The sequence below is a fragment of the Octopus sinensis genome, linkage group LG14 (assembly GCF_006345805.1).
Source record: "Octopus sinensis linkage group LG14, ASM634580v1, whole genome shotgun sequence".
In the NCBI taxonomy this organism is placed as follows: Eukaryota; Metazoa; Mollusca; class Cephalopoda; order Octopoda; family Octopodidae; genus Octopus; species Octopus sinensis.
The window spans coordinates 59,753,310-59,776,327 of NC_043010.1; the positions used below are offsets into that span (position 1 = coordinate 59,753,310).

A 23,018-nucleotide genomic window follows, 5' to 3' on the forward strand; every position below is an offset into this window, starting at 1 on the left:
CTATTATCTGTTCTATGTATTTAATAAATTATCGTAGTAAAAAAACTATTACATTGACAATATATTCCGTTTGAATGGCGTAGGCTTATTTTAGTTATGCACAGACTTAATTTGTTTAAAAGATATTTATGCATTGAAGTAAATTGAAAGAAGCCAAAATTGCTCATTTAGACAAAATGTTTTCTGTTTCAGATTGAATTTTTAAAGCTATCCTTTCTTTGGATTCTGTATTAACACCAAAACAAGATGCTGCTGTTTCTATGGGTTTTACTCACTTCCTTCCATTGTTCCCTAAGTGAAGATATCACATACCATGTTAAAGAAGAGAATAGTCCCTATACCTATATAGGGGACATTGCTACCGACTTACAGAAATCAGACAGCTCCTTCTTAAAGAATAAGGATTTAATTACATTTAGTCAACTGCAACAAAAGGGAGAACAGTTGTTCAATGTGACGAGAACAGGTAAACTGTACACTGTTGAGACATTGGATGCTGAGTCTGTGTGTAGTTATGAGAAAGAATGTTTTGAAATCGTTAAAGTTGCTGTTCACAAATCCAAGACATTTATGAAGATCTTAAAGATTAAAGTCATAATAGAAGACATCAATGACCACCAACCTGAGTTTCCTCAGAAAGAAATCACACTTTACTTTGGGGAAGGAGACAGAGATGGAATGAAGAAACACATACCTAATGCTATTGACAAAGATATGAGTCCAAAAAACAGCTTAATTACTTATGAACTGAAAAAGGATAATGGACATTTTTCCTTATCAGTTTCAAAAGAAACAGATGAGATATCAGCATTAGGAATTATTTTAGAAGAGAAATTAGACAGAGAAAAGAAGGACAGTTACAATATTGAAGTCATTGCTAAAGATGGGGGAACTCCACCAAAACAATCTGTTTTAAATGTTAAAATATCTGTGGAAGATGAAAATGATAATAAACCACAATTTTCTGAACGTATCTACAATGTCTCTATTGAACATAAGCATAAAAAGAATATTCCTGTAGTCACATTATCTGCCAGTGATTTAGATATTGGCAGGAATGGTAAAATATCATATTATTTTGCAAGGAAAACTGCTGAGAAAATGAAGAGACATTTTAATTTAGATGAAAATACTGGAAAATTACATTTAGCTACATCTTCAAAAATTGATAAGGATGAGTCTTTTAAATTATACATTGAAGCCAGAGATGATGGCGCATCTCCTTTGAGTTCCATAGCCACTGTTTTGGTAAATGTTATCAATGAACACAACAATCCCCCAAATATTGATGTGAACTTTATTTCTACACAGAATCACAACACAGCTACCATTCTGGAAGACATCAAAGTTGGTAGTTTCATTGCTTATGTGATGGTCACTGACAATGATGTTGGACACAATGGAGAGGTGAACTGTCATATCAAAGATGACACATTCAAACTACAGTCAATGGGATCGAAGGAATATAAAATAGTTCTAAAGAAAGCAGTAGACAGAGAGACACAGGAACATTATCACTTTACTGTGTCGTGTGAAGATAAAGGATTACCTGCTCTGAAAACTGATAAAGATCTGTCAATCCAAGTGTTGGATGTGAATGATGTAGAACCACACTTTACGAAAGACACATTCAAGTTCCTTACCTATGAGAATGACAAAGCTAATTTCCCTATTGGCTTTATCAATGCTACAGACCCAGATATTGGTAAGGGAGGTGAATTGTCTTATTCTCTGAGAAATAAACAGCAATATCGTCTGCCATTCCAGATTATCAACTCTGGCTTTATTTCAACAAACCAGTCTTTAGACAGAGAACATAGAGATTTCTATGAGTTTGAGGTTTTTGTGAAAGACAATGGAAGCCCATCTCTGAATAACACAGTGAATGTTGAAGTGGAAGTATTGGATAGAAATGATAATGCTCCATATTTTACATTTCCTAGTGTTGACCCTTTCACTCTTAATGTCCACTATCATCCACAAAGTAAGAACGACATCACAGTTCTGAAAGCATCTGATATAGACAGTCACATGAATGCTTTTCTCAGGTACGAAATCGTTTCAGGTAACGAGAGACAGTTATTTAAACTGGATTCGTTCACTGGTGTGTTATCTTACTCTCGCACAGTTTACCAAAATGATGCCGGATCATATGAGCTTGAGTTTGTTGTGAAAGACAGTGGTACTCCAGTTCTGTCAGCAACAACTAGTGTGTCTTTGACACTGAGTGTTAGTAACAAGACGTCACCAATGTTCACAGCTGTGCACCTACCAAGTGATAACACAATAGATGCGACATTGTTGATTATCATTGTAGTAGCAGCTGTGATAGTATCTATAGCTATTGTGGTTTCTATAACCCTGTGTATTGTGAGATGTAACAATGTGAGAAATAGCTCATCTGAAAGAACAGCAGAAGAGAAACAGGCATACCAATGTCGCAATGAGATGAGACAGTTGATCTATCAAGGTAACAACAGTGTACCTGTGATGTCAGGTAATCGAGGAGAGATGTCAGACAGATATGGTCATACGAGGAGCCATTACTATCCTGAAGACTGGAAGACATCAACAATGAGCAGAACACTTCAGAAGTCTACAAAGGTAAGCCTTACTTCAATAAACAATCTGTTAGTAAATAATCTGCAATTAACTATGATTTAGCTTCAGTGTTTTATATTTGTGTTTTATCCAGTGTTTTATAATTGACATTACGTTTCACTTGACCAATTTTACAGTATTGTTTTGCTTCATAATGTCCAAAATATATCTTATGTATGGTTAAGAAAATACCATTCCTGATATGGTGTTGAATACTTATTTAATTTTTTTTACTGTGATTACTGTTGTCCATTTTTTGTTAGATATTTCATGGCAAATGAAAATCTGAGAAGACATTTTCCAGGATAATTAGACATCTTTGTATACTTTACAGTCTGTCATTTTTAATATTTGTCAATAGGATTGCATCTGATTTTGTGGAAACTACCTAGTTAGAACAATTCAAATATCTTTGTAGTCTTTACTTCTGGTGATTAAAGCTCCCAAATCTAACATTACTGTACACACACTGACAGTCTAAACTTGCATTATCCTTTCAGGAAGGAATCAATTATAAAAGTTTTGTTAATAATTGTGACTTCAGCTAACTTGTACTGTGTATAATTCTTGTGGGAAATGAAGAAACATAATGTGGGAAAAAGTGATGTCATAGTTTTGTCAGTGGAGGAATGACAGTACTCCTGTCTTCTTACCAGTGAAGGATTAACAAATTTTAGTAACAGCTTCAAGAAATTTTACTGATTAAATACATATAAAATATTGTCTTTAATATAGAACAAAATAGTCAATACCACCAAAAGCCAGTAAATTTTGTTATTATTACATATTTTAGTGTCAATCATGAATGTTATGTTTATAGTATGTCTTGTTACTATTATATTTAACAGCAGAAATACAGTCAACCCATTGAGGTGACATCTTATGGAGACAACAGACCATCTTCTCACTATCCCACTGACACACTGACCAGTCGTAAGAGCAGTGGACAGTGCTGGAGTGAGCGGTCAAGTAGACAGTATGAAGAAATACCAGCAATGTCAGGTAGGATAACAATGATTTGACTTTTCCTATTCATAAATATCCATATTCACATGAAGTAGAAGAAATATCTACCAGGGAATTATAAATTTGTGTGGCCTTATCTTCACCTGATTCATGGATGGATTAATACTTATTGTAACAGCTTAGTGAATATTCATCAAATATGAAACTATATTAGTGTCTTACTTTCTACAATGGCACTAAATATATTAATCTGACACCCATTTGCAGCCGATTGAATAAAGAAAGAAATATTCATGTTGTTTACTACCAAATTAAACAGACGTTTGAAAATATATTATTCTGCTTTATGAGACACTGTTTTGTATTGTCTTTTTAAACCTGGTAAAAGAAGCAAAAATAAATAGAATTCAAAACATGCATGTGTGTGTGTCTATACACACACACAGAGTAGCTCAATCACTTTCTTGCTTTACACTTATGAAGTGTCATGCTCAAAACTCTCAGCCTGTGAAACACTTTGTAGCTTCTGGGGATTAAAAATAAAGAATTATGTCTATTGACTTATTACTTATGTAATTTTATGGTAAATGAATGGAATCTTAATTAGTTTTGGGTCAGTAAGTAAACATATAGCACATGTGAGAGTGCATATGGTCTTAACAACAACCCATTATTGTTACCATGGTAGGAAAGTTGAACAATATGTAAACCAAGGGACTGCTCAGTATAGACTGATTTTTATTTAACCATTCCAGTCTAAGGCATTATCTTAATAATAATCGTATGATTGGGGTTTGTAATGTTCTGTGATGTTGTAGGATACTGAGACACGATTTCAATGTAACATCTTTAATTATTGATGTTGTTCTTCATTTTAGTCCATTGAATGTTGTGGACAAAACATTGATTACTAACGACAGTAAATACCCATTGACCATATGAACTGTGTAATGAGTTTACTTGATGTATATGTTTGTGTTTCAGGAATCTATGGTGGTGCCCCACCTGATGTATCAGGCACCAGTGAGAGAGACCATTACCAAGACAGATATGTGAAACCTCCAGAGAGACAGTTACCTTCAACACCAGATGTTGTTGTCAGTTAAGTGAGACTGAGAAAGGAACACAACAGAAATAATATCACCTTCAACATTCACACAACATTTAAAAGCAACACAAATATTTTAGTTAGATAATAATATTGCCCACATATGACTGAATATCTTCAAATATGTTTGAGAGAATATATTTTGTGTATATCTTGGGAATATTACTCCAGATGAACAAGAAACTAACAGCTTCAGATATGAAGAATCCATTGGTAACATTGTATAGTTAAGTGAACAATCATTAAGTGAAATATTGTGCAGAAGTAGACATTATGCCTGGGAAATTCAATTTATACTTGAAAATGTGATTTAAATTATAACAAAAAAATAAACAAATGATAAGTAATTAATATTTCAGAGGATATATTGTAATAAGTTGATATATCTCTTTAAATTTCCCATAGATATCCTTATATGAGACTTAGTTTTGAATTAGGTCAGACACTCACAAACTGTTATTGTCAATATTGTATTTACATTTTAAATTACACACACATTAACAACATCAGCCATATTTTGTTAATATAACCTCTCTGTTCTAAGGATTTCTATGTCAGTCTCTCTCCACATCAGACATGTTGGTGTTATATAGACTTATCATGGCTGACTGTTAGTGGAGCTGATAGTGTGTGTTCTCTCACTACTCTGTCTTTGTGTGTGAGAGGCAACATCTAGTCTGAGAGAGGCTGTAGTAAGCATCACCCATCCTACTCCTCCTCCTCCCTTTCACACACACTCACACACACACACTCACTAAACACCACACATCCACAAAGGAAGACTGAGAGGGAACTGCTGGTTCCCACTGACTCACCACCAACACTATTCCATCAACATGAAGCCATTGTCACACCATAGCAGCAGTGACACAGACAACCATTAACAACAGAACATTGGGACCAAGTCACAGTTTATACAACAAAGGATTTTACACACAATGAAGGTAAGTTTGTTATTCCATATTATTTATTCAAATTATGTGAAATAATGATTTCATTTATAACTGTATTCCGATACCAAAATGTTATATTGTAATGGTGGCCATATTAGATCTGGTTGAGGCTTCGTTTGTCTTTTGTATTTATTGATAATTAAAGAAATTGAAAGCTTGTACAGAATATAATTTCAGTAACTTTTTCTGTACTTGATATTTTAATATTTTGGATATGTGTGTAGCAATTCCCTTATTTCTGTTTTACTTATAAAGAATTATTTTTCTGCCGAATTTTTTTTGTTTTTGTTTCAAATAAATCATTTAGTCTTTGGTCAGTGAAGTTTATTCAAGAATTACTTAAATGATAGACTTTAGAATAAACCTCACCTTTGAGAATATAAGTGCCAGAAATAATCATGTTAACTACAGATATAGATATATTTTGCAAGATATCTTTATCTCATTTGTGTTTGAGTGTGTTTATTTTTCCCAAGTGATAACATAAGCCCTTTTTCTATTCTGGTTTAAAGCATAATTGAAAAATACCACTCATCTTGAATATATTAACTTACTGGTTTTGTTTTTAAAATATTTTTTTAGATGTAATATATTTATGTTTAAGATATATTTGGAATTAGTCATCAATATTTGATAGGTGAAATATGTCTGTTGTAATTTAATTTTAGTATTGATTCATTAATTCATAATAATTCTATAACCTTCAATGGTTCTTATAAAATTTGGGTCCATACAATATTACCCTGGAACTGTCAGATTTTCTAACATTGCAATTATTGATAAATGAATCCCAGCCTTTCTACTTATATAACAACATACTGATGATTGTTATTTTATTGACCTGCATAAAACTCAGAACCATCTTGCTGAAGTTTCCTTCATCATGATTAAAATTAAGAATTATTCTAAGGAGAATATATTTATGATGTATGAATTAGTACATTCTAAAGAATTAATTTTAAAATTGCAAATGTTTTTAATTTTTAAATATGTAATGTCTTATCACTTATGTCTGTGTGTTGGAAATTTGTGTCATCATTATCATTTTGTTACATGCAGAATCTGAGATGTGAATCCATTCTTGCTTTGTTATCTGTGGGAGAGAATGTTGCTTCAGTATCTTACATTTGATCTCTATCAGGAAATAAACTATAGCTGAAGTGTTGTAGAAACATCTTACTGGGTCAGTATTATACACTGATCCTCTTTTGACTCTGTCTCTTAATTAAGATTATTTTAATTGACGCGTATCTCCTGTACGACTGTGTGTGTGCATGGTCATAAATCAATAAATACTGTGTAATTACTATTTATCATAAAATGAAGCATTAGTAAAATGTTCTGGATGATCTTTCGTCCAGTTTCACAGGTAATAATGCTGTAATGTTACAGTATTGTTATCATTAATGATAAAATATTGACAGTTAATGGTGTAGTGTTATTATTGTCCCAGATATTGAAATATGTGTGAAATAACTTGGCTCTGTTGAAAATTAGTTTGGTGTCTTCCTCCTGATGTCTTCGCCATGGGATGTAACCAAAATGTATTGATGTCCTCTGTCTTTCAGTAAATGTAAAAATACATAATGTTTACTACAGAGATAATCTTGCATTTCTGTTGTCAGGATCACTTATATTCATTTGAAGTTATTGGAATTTATTCAAAGACGAGTGTTATCTGTTATTTCATGCTCTCGAAATATACTTTTGCCATCATTGGTAATATCAGGAAATATGGCTTACATTAAATAATTATAATTTAACTTCTATCAAATTTCTTGGTGCTTAGTGCCGCTGGACTGGCTCCTGTGCAGGTGGCACATAAAAAACACCATTTGAGTGTGGCTGTTGCCAGTACCGCTTGACTGGCCATCGTGCCGGTGGCACGTAAAAGCACACACTATACTCTCAGAGTGGTTGGCATTAGGAAGGACATCTAGTTGTAGAAGCTCTGTCAGATCAGATTGGAGCCTGGTGCAGCCATCTGGCTCGCCAGTCCTCAGTCAACTGTTCAACCCATGCCAGCATGGAAAGCGGACATTAAACGATGATGATGATGATGAAAGGAAATATATTTATTATCTTCAATAAAATTAAATAAAGCAAATTTCTCATTTGCATATTTGCAATAAATACATGCTATAATTATTCTAAATTTCATTGACGTAATCAAATTCTAATCAATCCAAAACCTATCTCTGCAAAGTTTCAATGAAAAATATATATTTGTCTGACAGTTATCATTGCCTGCCACCAATCCTTGTACGTGCTATGATCTTGCCTCTCTTATATCACCTCTCTGCATCTCTCTTTTACTCTGTCTTCCTCTTGCTCAATACAATGTAAAGCGTTACAAGAGGAATCACCCAACTGACGACCTACGTTTATATCAGTTATTATTTTGTACAGGTATCGTCACAGTTTTTTTTATAATAAAAGGATTCTCTTTTGCTGCACCAACTTAAAAAATATATCAGAAATAGAAAATGCTTCCTTTGAGCCAATGCTTGTTGTAGGATTACTTTGGGCACTAATTCATGATCAACTCAGTTTACTGCCTATTTGTACAGTCAGTTTCTTCCGAAGGGAGAGAAAAAGGCAGAGAGAAAGAAAGAGTTAGAAAAAGAGGAGAATCCTGATCAACTAAATGATGTACGAGTGCTGCAGTGGTACATCATTTAGTTGACCAGAGCAGCATTTGAACTCAGAACACATAGAGTCAGACTGATTACTGCAAAGCACTATCCAACATGTTAGCAACGATGCCAATTAGCTGCTTACACACACACACACACACACACACACACACACACATGCATGCATGCATAGGAAGTAGAGAATTATTTGAAGGCAAAACTGGCTACCAAACATGACTGCTCTAACAACAGCACAGAGTTCAAATGTCCCTTTTGAATTTGTCTTTTTTGTGCAGGATACATGAACTTGAATAATATAATCTGTACAAAAATTATAATGAACCTCACTAAAATCTATTTTTTTCCCATATAACACAATACAGATTACTAATTCGTTAAACTGGTAAATGTAAAAGAAACCAGCATCGTCCGAGGGAATTGCTAGTTTCTAACATTATTTACACAAATGAATTTTCTATTAGAATGAATTTGATGAAAGCAAAGACACATATACAAGATTGAACCATTTCTTAAGCCGCCAAAAAATGGGTTCTTTGTAAGTAATGATTGGAATGATTAATCATCAGTTCATTAGTTTAAAAATATCAATGCATTTAAGCAAATGAAATAATGTATTTAAGCTCAATAATTAAAGACAATATTAATTTCTATTTCAGACTGAATATTTGAAGCCATCTCCAACCTGGATACTGTATTAACATCAGGACCAGAGATGTTGTTACACCTGTGTGTTTTACTGACTTTCTTCCACTGTTATTTAAGTGAAGACATCACATACCATGTTAAAGAAGAGAATAATCCCTACACCTATGTAGGGGACATTGCTGCTGACTTACAGAAATCAGACAGCTCCTTCTTAAAGAACAAGGATTCGATTACATTTAGTCAACTGCAACAAAAGGGAGAACAGTTGTTCAATGTGACGAGAACAGGTAAACTGTACACTGTTGAGACATTGGATGCTGAGTCTGTGTGTAGTTATGAGAAAGAATGTTTTGAAATCGTTAAAGTTGCTGTTCACAAATCGAAGACATTTATGAAGATCTTAAAGATTAAAGTCATAATAGAAGACATCAATGACCACCAACCTGAGTTTCCTCAGAAAGAAATTGATATACATTTCCGAGAAGGAGATGGTAAAGGTATGAAGAAACACATACCTAATGCTATAGACAAGGATATGAGTCCAGAAAACAGCTTAATTACTTATGAATTGAAAAAGGATAATGGACATTTTTCTTTATCAGTTGCAAAACAGACTGATGAAATATCAACATTACGAATTATTTTAGAAGAGAAATTAGACAGAGAAAAGAAGGACAGTTACAATATTGAAGTCATTGCAAAAGATGGGGGAACTCCTCCAAAACAATCTGTTTTAAACGTTAAAATATCTGTGGAAGATGAAAATGATAATACACCAGAATTTTCCCAAAGTATCTACAATGTTTCTATTGAACATAAACATAAAAAGAATATTCCAGTCGTCACATTATCTGCCAGTGATTTAGATATTGGCAGGAATGGTAAAATATCATATTACTTTGCCAGGAAAACTAGTGAGAAAGTGAAGAGAAACTTCAATTTAGATGAAAATACTGGAAAATTATATTTAGCTACATCTTCAAAAATTGATAAGGACGAATCTTTTAAAATATACATCGAAGCCAGAGATGATGGCACATCTCCTCTGAGTTCCATAGCCACTGTTTTGGTAAATGTCATCAATGAACACAACAATCCTCCAAATATTGATGTGAACTTTATTTCTACACAGAATCACAACACAGCTACCATTCTGGAAGACATCAAAGTTGGTAGTTTCATTGCTTATGTGATGGTCACTGACAATGATGTTGGACACAATGGAGAGGTGAACTGTCATATCAAAGACGACACATTCAAACTACAGTCAATGGGATCGAAGGAATATAAAATAGTTCTAAAGAAAGCAGTAGACAGAGAGACTCAGGAACATTATCACTTTACTGTGTCGTGTGAAGATAAAGGATTACCTGCTCTGAAAACTGATAAAGATCTGTCAATCCAAGTGTTGGATGTGAATGATGTAGAACCACACTTTACGAAAGACACATTCAAGTTCCTTACCTATGAGAATGACAAAGCTAATTTCCCTATTGGCTTTATCAATGCTACAGACCCAGATATTGGTAAGGGAGGTGAATTGTCTTATTCTCTGAGAAATAAACAGCAATATCGTCTGCCATTCCAGATTATCAACTCTGGCTTTATTTCAACAAACCAGTCTTTAGACAGAGAACACAGAGATTTCTATGAGTTTGAGGTTTTTGTGAAAGACAATGGAAGCCCATCTCTGAATAACACAGTGAATGTTGAAGTGGAAGTATTGGATAGAAATGATAATGCTCCATATTTTACATTTCCTAGTGTTGACCCTTTCACTCTTAATGTCCACTATCATCCGCAAAGTAAGAACGACATCACAGTTCTGAAAGCATCTGATATAGACAGTCACATGAATGCTTTTCTCAGGTATGAAATCGTTTCAGGTAACGAGAGACAGTTATTTAAACTGGACTCTTTCACTGGTGTGTTATCTTACTCTCGCACAGTTTACCAAAATGATGCCGGATCATATGAGCTTGAGTTTGTTGTGAAAGACAGTGGTACTCCAGTTCTGTCAGCAACAACTAGTGTGTCTTTGACACTGACTGTTAGTAACAAGACGTCACCAATGTTCACAGCTGTGCACCTACCAAGTGATAACACCATAGATGCGACATTGTTGATTATCATTGTAGTAGCAGCTGTGATAGTATCTATAGCTATTGTGGTTTCTATAACCCTGTGTATTGTGAGATGTAACAATGTGAGAAATAGCTCATCTGAAAGAACAGCAGAAGAGAAACAGGCATACCAATGTCGCAATGAGATGAGACAGTTGATCTATCAAGGTAACAACAGTGTACCTGTGATGTCAGGTAATCGAGGAGAGATGACAGACAGATATGGTCATTCGAGGAGCCATTACTATCCTGAAGACTGGAAGACATCGACAATGAGTCGGACACTTCAAAAGTCTACAAAGGTAAGCCTTACTTTGATTGACTATTTGTTAACAGTGAATGTTTGTTCAATAATTACATGACTTAAAAGCATTGACAATGAGCAGAAGTTTACCAAAAAGTATGAATGTATGATTTTCTTGTATTTTGTATCAGTATTCTCATTGTTATAGAATTTATTTTTAATTACTCGGACATTTTTTATGTGTTCTTTCAGATAACCCCATTTGAGATAATTGAAACAATAAACACCATGATGATATTTATATATTTTAAAATTTCAAATTAGTCATCACAATTGTACTTTAGATAATTATATGCAAATGTACTGTTCCTTCTTTACAAGTTTTTAATATTTTAAATTTTATCAAGTAACATAAACTTTACATAGTATTTATAACCTTTATATAGCAGTTTGTGGATTTAACCATCAGATACATGTAGTTAAAACCCAATAACCTCGTGCTGTTTAGATAAAAACCATGTGTTCATATTTTACTGCCATAATATGATGAATGTATATTGCTTACATACACCTGATTACATGGAGAGATAAACAATATAGATTGTGAATCATGCTTGAATATTTAAGCATTTATTATCTCATCTTCCACATATTTCTATGCAAATGAATAGACTGCAAGCATTGTAAAACATCTTGTGTAAAATTAATGACATGGATAACTACAGATATACTAGTAATACTACACATTCTAGCACAACTACGCATGCACTACTACACACACTAACTAGATACCTACTCTCATAACAGCAGACATTTACTGCTTTACCATTCAACTGATTGATGGCTCTTGCAAGGTTTGTATTGTTTTAAAAAGAAAATAACACAAACTTTTACAATTAGGCAGGTTAACAAATTATTCTGACTTGTATTTATTAGTGCTTTAGATCAACTTATCATAATGACCAATGAATATTCATATTTCTTATACCATTAATCCAATCAAAAATATCTATTAGTCTAAATATATAAATGCCAATCCCCAATATTCTGAATGTCTGTGTTAAAATGTTTTAGTCACAGGAAGATGGGAAAGTGCCTATAACTGTTTCAGGCCATCCTAACCTGGTAAGAGTGATTGTAGTTCAATGATTGCAGGAAAAATGTAGACAGGGAGGTGGATTTCGGGAGGAGTATGTCTGGTTGTTCAATAGATTCTAATTATGTGATGTAATTTATGGGAGCTAATGAGTTATTGATTGTCATTAGATAGTCTAACTTAACTGTGCTTTAATAACTAACCTTAAGAGTACACATGGCACATTGTGGAAACTGCCTAATCAATACTATTCTATATTTTTGAGATAAGGAATTATGTACGGATAGGTGTCTCCACATTTCAGCTGATGTACTCTCCAAATTTTGAACCCAACCCTTTATTTGACTAACAGGGCACTCTGTTTTCACTCCTAAGGTATTTTTTTTTGTTTTGCTGATGTTATTTTTTCTGTTGATATTATTCCCAATACCCTGTCTGAGATTGAACTTAGAATCTGAGGGTTAGTAGCCTGCACTCTTATCCACTATGCTATATGACTGTATGTAATTATAGAGTGAAGTTTTGGGCTTATAAACCTAATGTTTTATCTTTTCTTAATACAAAACTAGGCTAAATTATTCAATATCAGATATAGCACTGTTAATCCTAAATGATATCTTTACAGTATGTGTTGTTACTATTGTATTTTACAGCAGAAATACAGTCAACCCATTGAGGTGACATCTTATGGAGACAACAGACCATCCTCTAACTATCCCACTGACACATTGACCAGTCGTAAGAGTAGTGGACAGTGCTGGAGTGAGCGGTCAAGTAGACAGTATGAAGAAATACCAGCAATGTCAGGTAGGATAACTATCTTCTTCAATATTTTATAATTGATTAATTAATTATCATTGGTCATCAATTTACTTGCTTAAATTCAGAAGTATTCATTGATAGGTCATCATTCCACTCTTGGCTGTGGTCAAATAGATATCCTTATTTTGTTTGTTCCTTCTCAAGCCATGCCTGGCTCATAAGGGCCGGATTTCCCGGTTTCCTTGGCGTATAGGTTCCCCACCTGAACAGGACACTGGTCCGTTGCAGGTGAGCTGTAAGATGCAGGGGGAAAGAGTAAGAGAAAGTTGTGTCGAAAGAGTCAGCAGAAGTTCGCCATTACCTTCTGCCGGAGCCGCATGGAGCTTAGGTGTTTCGCTCATAAACACACACATTGCCTGGTCCGAGATTCAAACCTGCGATTCCTCGACCGCGAGTCTGCTGCTCTAACCACTAGGCCATGTGCTTCCACTATCTATATTTGAGGTAGGATAAATTCTTGTTGCCTTTCATATACATACAATTACTTGAGTTCAAAGTTGCTTACGGACTAAACACCAAGCATTCATTTATCATACATTTCTTTATAGAAACTTGGAAACAGCTTGCTTATGCAAATGCAGTCAGTCAAAGACTCCATGTACTGGATGCCAGAAGGTTTTAGGGGTCATCAGAAGAGAGTGTGAACTGTTTTGATGCCTTCCACTTGACAGCTTTACAGTGCACTGCCTCTTCTGCCTCCAGCTTTCCTGTTGTGAGGCTTCACCTCCTGGTTTGACTGACTTGTATTCAACCTTGGGTCCATTTCAGGGTCATCACTTCTCCAGCCAAGCTTCATCATTCCTTCAGCTATACTCAATCTCTGGCTCTCTCTCCACTAGATCTCTTTCAAAATGACATTTGCTTGCATAGTTTTGACACCAATTGATAGCATCCACTGTCTCAGTTTGGTTCCAATAAAACTTCTACATCCAACTTCTATAAAGAGGTCTTATTACTCTCCAACCAACAGCAATACAGTCTTCGTGCAGCATCTCATGTCACCCATCTTTCCTAACCTGAGTTGCATCTGCATTGTTTTCATGTGGAACAGTCAATTCAACAAGATGTATTATTTTGTTTCCTCACCTTGTATTGTCAATCTGGCTCCTTCTTTGTTGGTATTGGAAAGAGGCATTCACACCCTACAAGACCTACAATTAAATGGATGGCTTGAGCAAGGCTTAATTAATTGTCTTTAGTCACGTCAGAATTCCGTAATGTTGACACATGAATTTTTTATCAGTTTGGTCAGCTTGCTATTAACTCAGTCAGTTCTGCTATTGTTTGTGACATAGTAGAGTTTATTGACCCTTCATCAGCTTAGTATCCCTCTATTAATTCAGTTAGGTGTAACAACAGTGGTAAACCAGTAGAGTCTGTTGATAGATGACCAATTAGATCTTCCACCTAGTAACTCAACTGTGATACTGTTTGGGATAAGCCAGTAAAGCCTTCGGATCTTTCAGCAGCTAAGTCATCTGGTTATTCACCCAGTCAGCTGTAACACTGTGACAGAATTCAACAATGGTACCCCAGTAATCACTGATATCTTTCCATCTGCTAAGACAGCCCCTGGACAGCTCAGCTAGCAGTGTATATTATTAGTTAGATTTATGAATTACAAACTACTGAGGTAAATATTATTAACACTATCCACTTCTCTTGTACCGTAAGTGAAAATTATCCTTATTATTAATCATCATCATCATTTAGCATCCGTTTTCCATGCTAGCATGGGTTGGACGGTTCAACTGGGGTCTGTGAAGCCAGAAGGCTACATCAGGCCCAGTCTGATCTGGCAGTGTTTCTACGGCCGGATGCCCTTCCTAACGCCAACCACTCCGCGAGTGTATGTATTAATATTGTTAGAATTATCATTCCATGATTTTTTATTGTCATTTTGTGCTATCATTGCATAATTGAACACAGCATCATGTGTTTTGACTACATGCAATGTTTTACAAGTTGTATAATTAGGTGGTGAATTGGCAGAGCCATTACAGTGTCAAACCAAATGGTTTGTGGTATCAGTTGACTCTCTGCCCTCTGATGTCAAAGCCTGCCAAGGTCACCTTTGTTTTCCATCCTTTTAAGGTTATTAAAAAGTACTGATTCAAGGCAATGGGTTGGCCGAACTGTAAGAATGTTGGACCATAAGTCCTCTGCTATTTGTTCTGGCTCTTTGCTTTCTGAGTTCAGTTTGTGCTATAGTCTGCTTGGGTGATAGACGTAACCCCCTCACCCTATTTAGCTCTACCACTTGGCATCTTAGGTGCCTTTAGCAAAGCCTACTTTGTTGCAAGCATTTAGGTCAGGAGCCAGCTGTGAGACTATCTTCCTCCCTCCCTCCCAGCAATAGCAGAGGCCCACTAACATGTCATCTCGACACTGCCTTTCCTCCTAACTATAATATTAAAAAAGAAAAAGACAATATAAGTCCAAGCATGTGCAGTGTTTGGTAGTGCTGTTGTCTGTATGTTTGTGCTTGTCTAATTACTAAGATATTGATTATGAATTTGTCCACAACTTTTTAACCCTTTCCAAACTACCTGTTATTATGGGGATTGTTTCTGTTTTCAATCTCCACATTCTGATTATCTGTATTTCCAAATCTTTATGTTTATATAGTGAACACATTTCTTTTAAATATACACATCACTGTCTGTTTTAATATCTCCACTAATCTTGTACTGAAATATTTATGTCAACATGTCTAACTGAAATTGAAAGTATATTCTTGAAACTATCAAATTATATGAAGCAGTATAATATAAAAGGAATTTTAGAAGTTTTTTAATAAACTTAGCCTTCAAGCACAGTTATACATTCATCTAATTTGATCAGCTTGTGAACCAGAGAAGTCACTAAATGAACTGTATTTTATTTAACAATTCCAATCTAATTAAGATATCATCTCAATTATTTTAATTATTATTGTTGTTTTAATTTTATATTTTAGTTTAACTAACTGACTATAATCTTATTCACTGAATGTTGTGGGCAAAAGATTGATTTCCAATTAATAAACTTTCTTTATGTAGAATATCTAAGTTTATTTGATGTATATATGTATTTCAGGAATCTATGGTGGTGCCCCACCCGATGTATCAAGCACCAGTGAGAGAGACCATTACCAAGACAGATATGTGAAACCTCCAGAGAGACAGTTACCTTCAACACCAGATGTTGTTGTCAGTTAAGTGAGACTGAGAAAGGAACACAACAGAAATAATATCACCTTTAACATTCACACAACATTTAAAAATAACAGAAATATATTAGTTACATAATAATATTATCTGCATATAATTGGATATATTCTTGTGTGTGTGTATATATATATATGGGATATTTCCTTAGAAGACTAATTTAGCAGCTTTGGATATGAACAATTTCAATCAAATTCTAACACTTTAATTGCATAGGCAAAAGAAATATTTTAAGAATTTAAAAATAAAAACTCAGACGAGGAAAATAAAATCTAAAATTTAAACAGTTTGTTAAATTATGATAAATAATTTTCATATAGATATACTTTCCCTGTTTACATATCTTGTTTAAATTTTCCAAATCTATACTGAATAAGAGAGTTAGTTTAGAATAGGTCAGACACACACACTAACTGTTATTGTCAATATTGTATTTACATTTTAAATTACACACACATTAACAACATCAGCCATATTTTGTTAATATAACCTCTCTGTTCTAAGGATTTCTATGTCAGTCTCTCTCCACATCAGACATGTTGGTGTTATATAGACTTATCATGGCTGACTGTTAGTGGAGCTGATTGTGTATCTTTTCCTTGCCTTTGAGAGGGAAACTGCATCTAGTTGGAATGAGGCTGAAGTAAGCATCACCCATCTCCCCCCTCTCTCTCTCCCTCTCTCACACACACATATACACTAAACATCACCCATCCTACTCCCTCTCCTTTTCTAAGTGTATATTACACACTCACTAAACATCACACATCCACAAAGGAAGACTGAGAGGGAACTGCTGGTTCCCACTGACTCACCACCAACACTATTCCATCAACATGAAGCCATTGTCACACCATAGCAGCAGTGACACAGACAACCATTAACAACAGAACATTGGTACCAAGTCACAGTTTGTACAACAAAGGATTTTACACACAATGAAGGTAAGTTTATTGTTCAATATTATTTATTCAAATCACGTGAAATAATGATTTCATATGTAGCCTTCCTGTAATATCAAAATGTAATATTCTGATGGTGGCCATATTAGATCTGTGTCAGTTCATATTGAATGTCTTCTTTTCCATAATGGCTATCAAATAATCTACTAACAGGAGAACATTAAAGAAATGGAATATTTATTTTGACTTAACTGTATATTTTAAAAATTATTTTGAGTACGTAGCAGTTTCCTGCTTCATATTTTACCCTGTCTATTATTATAGACTCAAGCAGTCATTTTCATTATATTCCTAGTAATTATGTTGTATGTAATCATTGAAGTATATGTGAGGTTTATTCTAATTAGTTTAAAAGTAAAATTTCTCATTGAAAGTATGACCATTGAGGTAGAGGCCAAGGAGTTTGTATGTATGTGTGTATATATATCTCATATTGTATATGTAACAGTTTATATATATATATATATATATATATATATATAAAGGAGTTTGTATGATTGTGTAGAGAGGGATATGTATTATTCCAAGAAATTCCAACTCTGTCTGTTTTTTATGTTTTATTTATATTCTTTATGATATTAATGTAGAATATAGGATATATAGTATAAATAATATATATATAGTAAAATGTATATATTGATTGTCTTATTATATTGAAGTATTGATTGTCTTATTATATACATATATATATATATATATCATCATCATCATCATTGTTTAATGTCCGTTTTCCGCGCTAGCATGTATAAACTGTTACATTTGCAATATGAGATCTAGAAATTTATGTCCCTGTGTGCATATGGATATTTAACAGCAATGCCTTTGAAATATTTATATTTTATTCCCAAAATCATAGGAGCACTAACCATATGGGTGGGTCACTTATGAAAAATCTAAACCTACATTCTTGAACATTTAGGCTTGAACTAGCTTTCAATATTGATTTGTTAATTTTGAATAATTTATATGTATTTTATCATATAAAGCAATTTCAAAAGATATTTACTTCATTTCCACTTTTAATTTAGACATTCTTTCCTTTTCTAGATTTTCATATTATTTTAGCCACAGTTCCTTTAATATATTGATTAGTTGTTATTCCTGCTGTTTCAAAACTAGAAATAAGTAATGTATTTTCTCTCTACTCCCTTCAATAGATTTAACTAAACATTTATTATAGGTTGCTCCTTAATTATTGCATTTTATATCTTCCCTACATCATATTGTCAAAGCATTCTATAAATGACTGGAGATACATCTCTTATCAGTATCTTTGTAATTGACTTCTTCCATGAAAACAGTCAATCAAAATGTTTGTGAATTCAACTGATATTTGTATTAAATAGGTAAGATGTTTTATCAGCATCAAGAATAATAATTCAAGTACTGAACATGTTAAAATAGGAGAATTAGATCTAATTTGATCAATCATAATTTACGTGTGTGTTACTATTAATGGGGACTGTATTGGCGCTAATATAACTGAATTTCTCTCATATCTCACAGCATTATGCTTATTCTTTCTTAATAGTTGGTGGAGACGTTTTTTCCTGAGAATATCTCTACAAAATGGTAACACTATAGATTAGATAAGTCAGCTATTTTGTAATGTAAGTTGGGATATAAAGCTGAGCCATGTTTCTTTGCATATACTGGCACCAGCGAATTAACTCAAGCTTTACTATGTATGACATGTGTATACATAATTGTGATGAAAGAGAAGAAAAGTATTTGATACATCCACTGCTCTCTCTCTTTCTCTGTCTCTGGTACCTTACAGTCATACCAAAATATTAGACATAGATTAATATCAGGTTAAGAAAAGCAATGTTTAGACAGTCAGGGATTTTCTGTTAATTGCCAAGAATGTGCACTGAAGCAGTTCCTTGTTATTGTCTGTTATGCTCTGCCTGAACAAGCATAGTTATGCAATGTCTCCTTATAATTCTGCTTGCATTTAAGCATGGCATGGAGTTGTTGAGAAATTATCTAAGATTAATTCACAATTCTTATATGCGTCTTATGATACACTTTGCTTTAATCAGAGTCTATACCATAGATGTATATGCAGAGTGTGTTATTCTAGTTTGTGTATAAAAATCTATGTTCCTAGAAGAGGCTGCATTCAAAGACAGTTTGGTTGGTATAAAAAGATCAGTTTGTTGGAATTTTAATATTTAACATTGCTGTAATTGTTGTTTCTTGTCTGCATCATATACCTTTTAAAAGAAATTCATTTGCATCATTTGAACAATAAAAAACTACATGTAAAGAGGGATGTGTTTCATATTGTAGCTTTTGTAAATTTACATTGATTTCTCATTAATATACAAATAGATTAATAAGTATTTTATAATAAACATTTTTCATATGGAAACAACCAAAATAGAAAAGAATTTAGAGTAGATGAATAAACATTATGACCAGTTATGTTTCTTTTTTTTCTCAATATTGCAATGAATATTTCTATTTCAGACCGAACATTTGAAGCTGTCTTTCCCTTGGATACTGTATTAACAACAAAACCAGAGATGTTGCGACTTCTGTGTGTTTTACTGACTTTCTTCCATTGTTCCTTAAGTGAAGATATCACATACCATGTTGAAGAAGAGAATATTCCTCATACCTATGTAGGGGACATTGCTACTGACTTACAGAAAGCAGACAGCTCCTTCTTAAAGAATAAGGATTTAATTACATTTAGTCAACTCCAACAAAAGGGAGAACAGTTGTTCAATGTGACGAGAACAGGTAAACTGTACACTGTTGAGACATTGGATGCTGAGTCTGTGTGTAGTTATGAGAAAGAATGTTTTGAAATCGTTAAAGTTGCTGTTCACAAATCCAAGACATTTATGAAGATCTTAAAGATTAAGGTCATAATAGAAGACATCAATGACCACCAACCTGAGTTTCCAACTGAAGAGGTCAGCATTCAGTTTTCTGAAACTGATGGTAAAGGCACGAAAAGATCAATACCCAATGCTGTTGATAATGATATGGGTCATAAGAACAGCTTGGTAACATATGAATTAAAAAAGGATAATGGACATTTCTCTTTATTAGTTGCCAAACAAGCTGATGGCATATCATCATTAGAAATTATTTTAGAAGAGAAATTAGACAGAGAAACAAAAGACAGTTACAATATTGAAGTCATTGCTAAAGATGGGGGAACTCCACCAAAACAATCTATTTTAAAAGTGAAAATATCTGTAAAAGACGAAAATGATAACAGACCACAGTTTTCTCAAAGTATCTACAATGTTTCTATAGAACATAAACATAAAAAGAACATTCCAGTAGTCACATTATCTGCCAGTGATTTAGATATTGGCAGGAATGGTAAAATATCTTATTATTTCAGTAGAAAGACTGCAGAAAAAATGAAGAGATACTTTCATTTAGATAAAAGTACTGGAAAAATTTTCTTAGTACAATCTTTAGAGGTTGACACAAAAAATTCTTTAAAATTATACATTGAAGCCAGAGATGGAGGTATTCCTCCTCTCAGTACCATAGCAACTGTTAAGGTAAATGTCATCAACCAGCAGAACAATCCTCCAAATATTGATGTGAACTTTATTTCCACACAGAATCACAACACAGCTACCATTCTGGAAGACATCAAAGTTGGTAGTTTCATTGCTTATGTGATGGTCACTGACAATGATGTTGGACACAATGGAGAGGTGAACTGTCATATCAAAGACGACACATTCAAACTACAGTCAATGGGATCGAAGGAATATAAAATAGTTCTAAAGAAAGCAGTAGACAGAGAGACACAGGAACATTATCACTTTACTGTGTCGTGTGAAGATAAAGGATTACCTGCTCTGAAAACTGATAAAGATCTGTCAATCCAAGTGTTGGATGTGAATGATGTAGAACCACACTTTACGAAAGACACATTCAAGTTCCTTACCTATGAGAATGACAAAGCTAATTTCCCTATTGGCTTTATCAATGCTACAGACCCAGATATTGGTAAGGGAGGTGAATTGTCTTATTCTCTGAGAAATAAACAGCAATATCGTCTGCCATTCCAGATTATCAACTCTGGCTTTATTTCAACAAACCAGTCTTTAGACAGAGAACACAGAGATTTCTATGAGTTTGAGGTTTTTGTGAAAGACAATGGAAGCCCATCTCTGAATAACACAGTGAATGTTGAAGTGGAAGTATTGGATAGAAATGATAATGCTCCATATTTTACATTTCCTAGTGTTGACCCTTTCACTCTTAATGTCCACTATCATCCGCAAAGTAAGAACGACATCACAGTTCTGAAAGCATCTGATATAGACAGTCACATGAATGCTTTTCTCAGGTATGAAATCGTTTCAGGTAACGAGAGACAGTTATTTAAACTGGACTCTTTCACTGGTGTGTTATCTTACTCACGCACAGTTTACCAAAATGATGCCGGATCATATGAGCTTGAGTTTGTTGTGAAAGACAGTGGTACTCCAGTTCTGTCGGCAACAACTAGTGTGTCTTTGACACTGACTGTTAGTAACAAGACGTCACCAATGTTCACAGCTGTGCACCTACCAAGTGATAACACAATAGATGCGACATTGTTGATTATCATTGTAGTAGCAGCTGTGATAGTATCTATAGCTATTGTGGTTTCTATAACCCTGTGTATTGTGAGATGTAACAATGTGAGAAATAGCTCATCCGAAAGAACAGCAGAAGAGAAACAGGCATACCAATGTCGCAATGAGATGAGACAGTTGATCTATCAAGGTAACAACAGTGTACCTGTGATGTCAGGTAATCGAGGAGAGATGTCAGAGAGATATGGTCATTCGAGGAGCCATTACTATCCTGAAGACTGGAAGACATCCACAATGAGTCGGACACTTCAGAAGTCTATCAGGGTAAGCTTTTTCACTGTTTTGTTACTATATTGTTGCTTTTCAAACACATCACCTTTGTCTTAATTAATTTTGGAAATAATAAAGAATTTACTAAAATAACTGTTGAATTAGGCTGGTGTTCGGGATATGAATGGACATGAAATTTTGTTGGAGAAGCTTTAATCTATATTGCTTTAACCCTTTCATTACTGTATTTATTTTGGGATGCTCTGTCTTTCTTTCGATTACTTTAAACATAACAAAAAATTTAGTAAAATAACTTTATTATCATTCAGCTAGTGTTAGGAACATAAATTGTGACTAAGGTTTGTTGGAAGATTTTAATTGAAAACTTATGAAAACAAGACATTTGTACTCAGAGCCAGAACTGGTTTCAGTCGGGTTGGTATCAAAAGTGTTAAAGCAGTAATTTTATTTCATGCAGCTATGTGTGGTGTCAGGTGGGATGGTATCGAAGGGGTTAATTTTATAATCTGTCAGTAAATAGTATTCTATGTCTTTTTCTATTTCCTCCTCTTATTTCAGTTTGTCATCATCATCATTACCTTTTCTTTGATTCTGCTTTAGTGTTGATTGGTAATTTTGCTTGAAATTTTTCTTTCATCAGAAATGGTAAAGCATGGGATTAATTATTTGACAGTATTTATATCTAGTTGTATACTGAATCAAAATGCTGCTGGAGTTTGCCTTTTATACCAGTTATGTATGGAGTGCAGTTCCATCGATTGTATTCTTTCCATAAA

At 33.9% G+C, this 23,018-nt stretch overlaps 3 protein-coding genes across 7 annotated transcripts in view; all 3 read left to right on the forward strand.

The window, feature by feature from the left end:
- The window catches only part of LOC115219117 (protocadherin beta-15-like), a 28,151-nt gene extending 10,853 nt beyond the window's left edge, over positions 1 to 17,298 (forward strand). The window contains exons 1-4 of one of the 3 annotated variants that reach the window (XM_036509282.1): positions 5,150 to 5,619; positions 8,942 to 11,355; positions 13,047 to 13,200; positions 16,294 to 17,298. In XM_036509282.1, coding sequence (XP_036365175.1) covers positions 8,998 to 11,355; positions 13,047 to 13,200; positions 16,294 to 16,415 — 2,634 coding nt within the window. In that variant the 5' untranslated portion in view covers positions 5,150 to 5,619; positions 8,942 to 8,997 and the 3' untranslated portion in view covers positions 16,416 to 17,298. Of the gene's footprint in view, positions 1 to 5,149; positions 5,620 to 8,941; positions 11,356 to 13,046; positions 13,201 to 16,293 lie in introns of those variants that run through there. The other 2 variants (XM_029789193.2, XM_036509283.1) reach the window with 2 other exon arrangements.
- Positions 232 to 17,298, forward strand: LOC118766076 (protocadherin beta-15-like). 3 transcript variants are annotated; one of them, XR_005002009.1, is made up of 4 exons: positions 232 to 2,604; positions 3,450 to 3,603; positions 4,552 to 4,759; positions 16,502 to 17,298. XR_005002009.1 is itself a non-coding variant. In XM_036509284.1 (3 exons), the coding sequence occupies exons 1-3, from the start codon at positions 247 to 249 to the stop codon at positions 4,671 to 4,673; spliced, it is 2,634 nt and encodes an 877-aa protein (XP_036365177.1). In that variant the 5' UTR covers positions 232 to 246; the 3' UTR covers positions 4,674 to 5,004. The 3 variants fall into 3 exon arrangements, 1 of the variants encoding a protein (XP_036365177.1); XR_005002010.1 differs by having other exon boundaries at positions 3,453 to 3,603; XM_036509284.1 differs by lacking the exon at positions 16,502 to 17,298 and having other exon boundaries at positions 4,552 to 5,004.
- Positions 17,229 to 23,018, forward strand: part of LOC115219113 — a 53,996-nt gene continuing 48,206 nt past the window's right edge. The window contains exons 1-2 of the mRNA XM_029789188.2: positions 17,229 to 17,368; positions 19,862 to 22,275. Of these exons, the coding sequence (XP_029645048.2) occupies positions 19,918 to 22,275 (2,358 nt within the window). The 5' untranslated portion in view covers positions 17,229 to 17,368; positions 19,862 to 19,917. The remainder of the gene's footprint in view (positions 17,369 to 19,861; positions 22,276 to 23,018) is intronic.

Bases quoted from the DNA above. Each gene is read 5' to 3' on its own strand.
- LOC118766076 (XM_036509284.1), top strand. From the start codon at position 247: ATGCTGCTGTTTCTATGGGTTTTACTCACTTCCTTCCATTGTTCCCTA. The intron at 2,605-3,449 runs GTAAGCCTTACT...TATATTTAACAG, and splicing joins CACTTCAGAAGTCTACAAAG to CAGAAATACAGTCAACCCAT. The intron at 3,604-4,551 runs GTAGGATAACAA...TTTGTGTTTCAG, and splicing joins AGAAATACCAGCAATGTCAG to GAATCTATGGTGGTGCCCCA.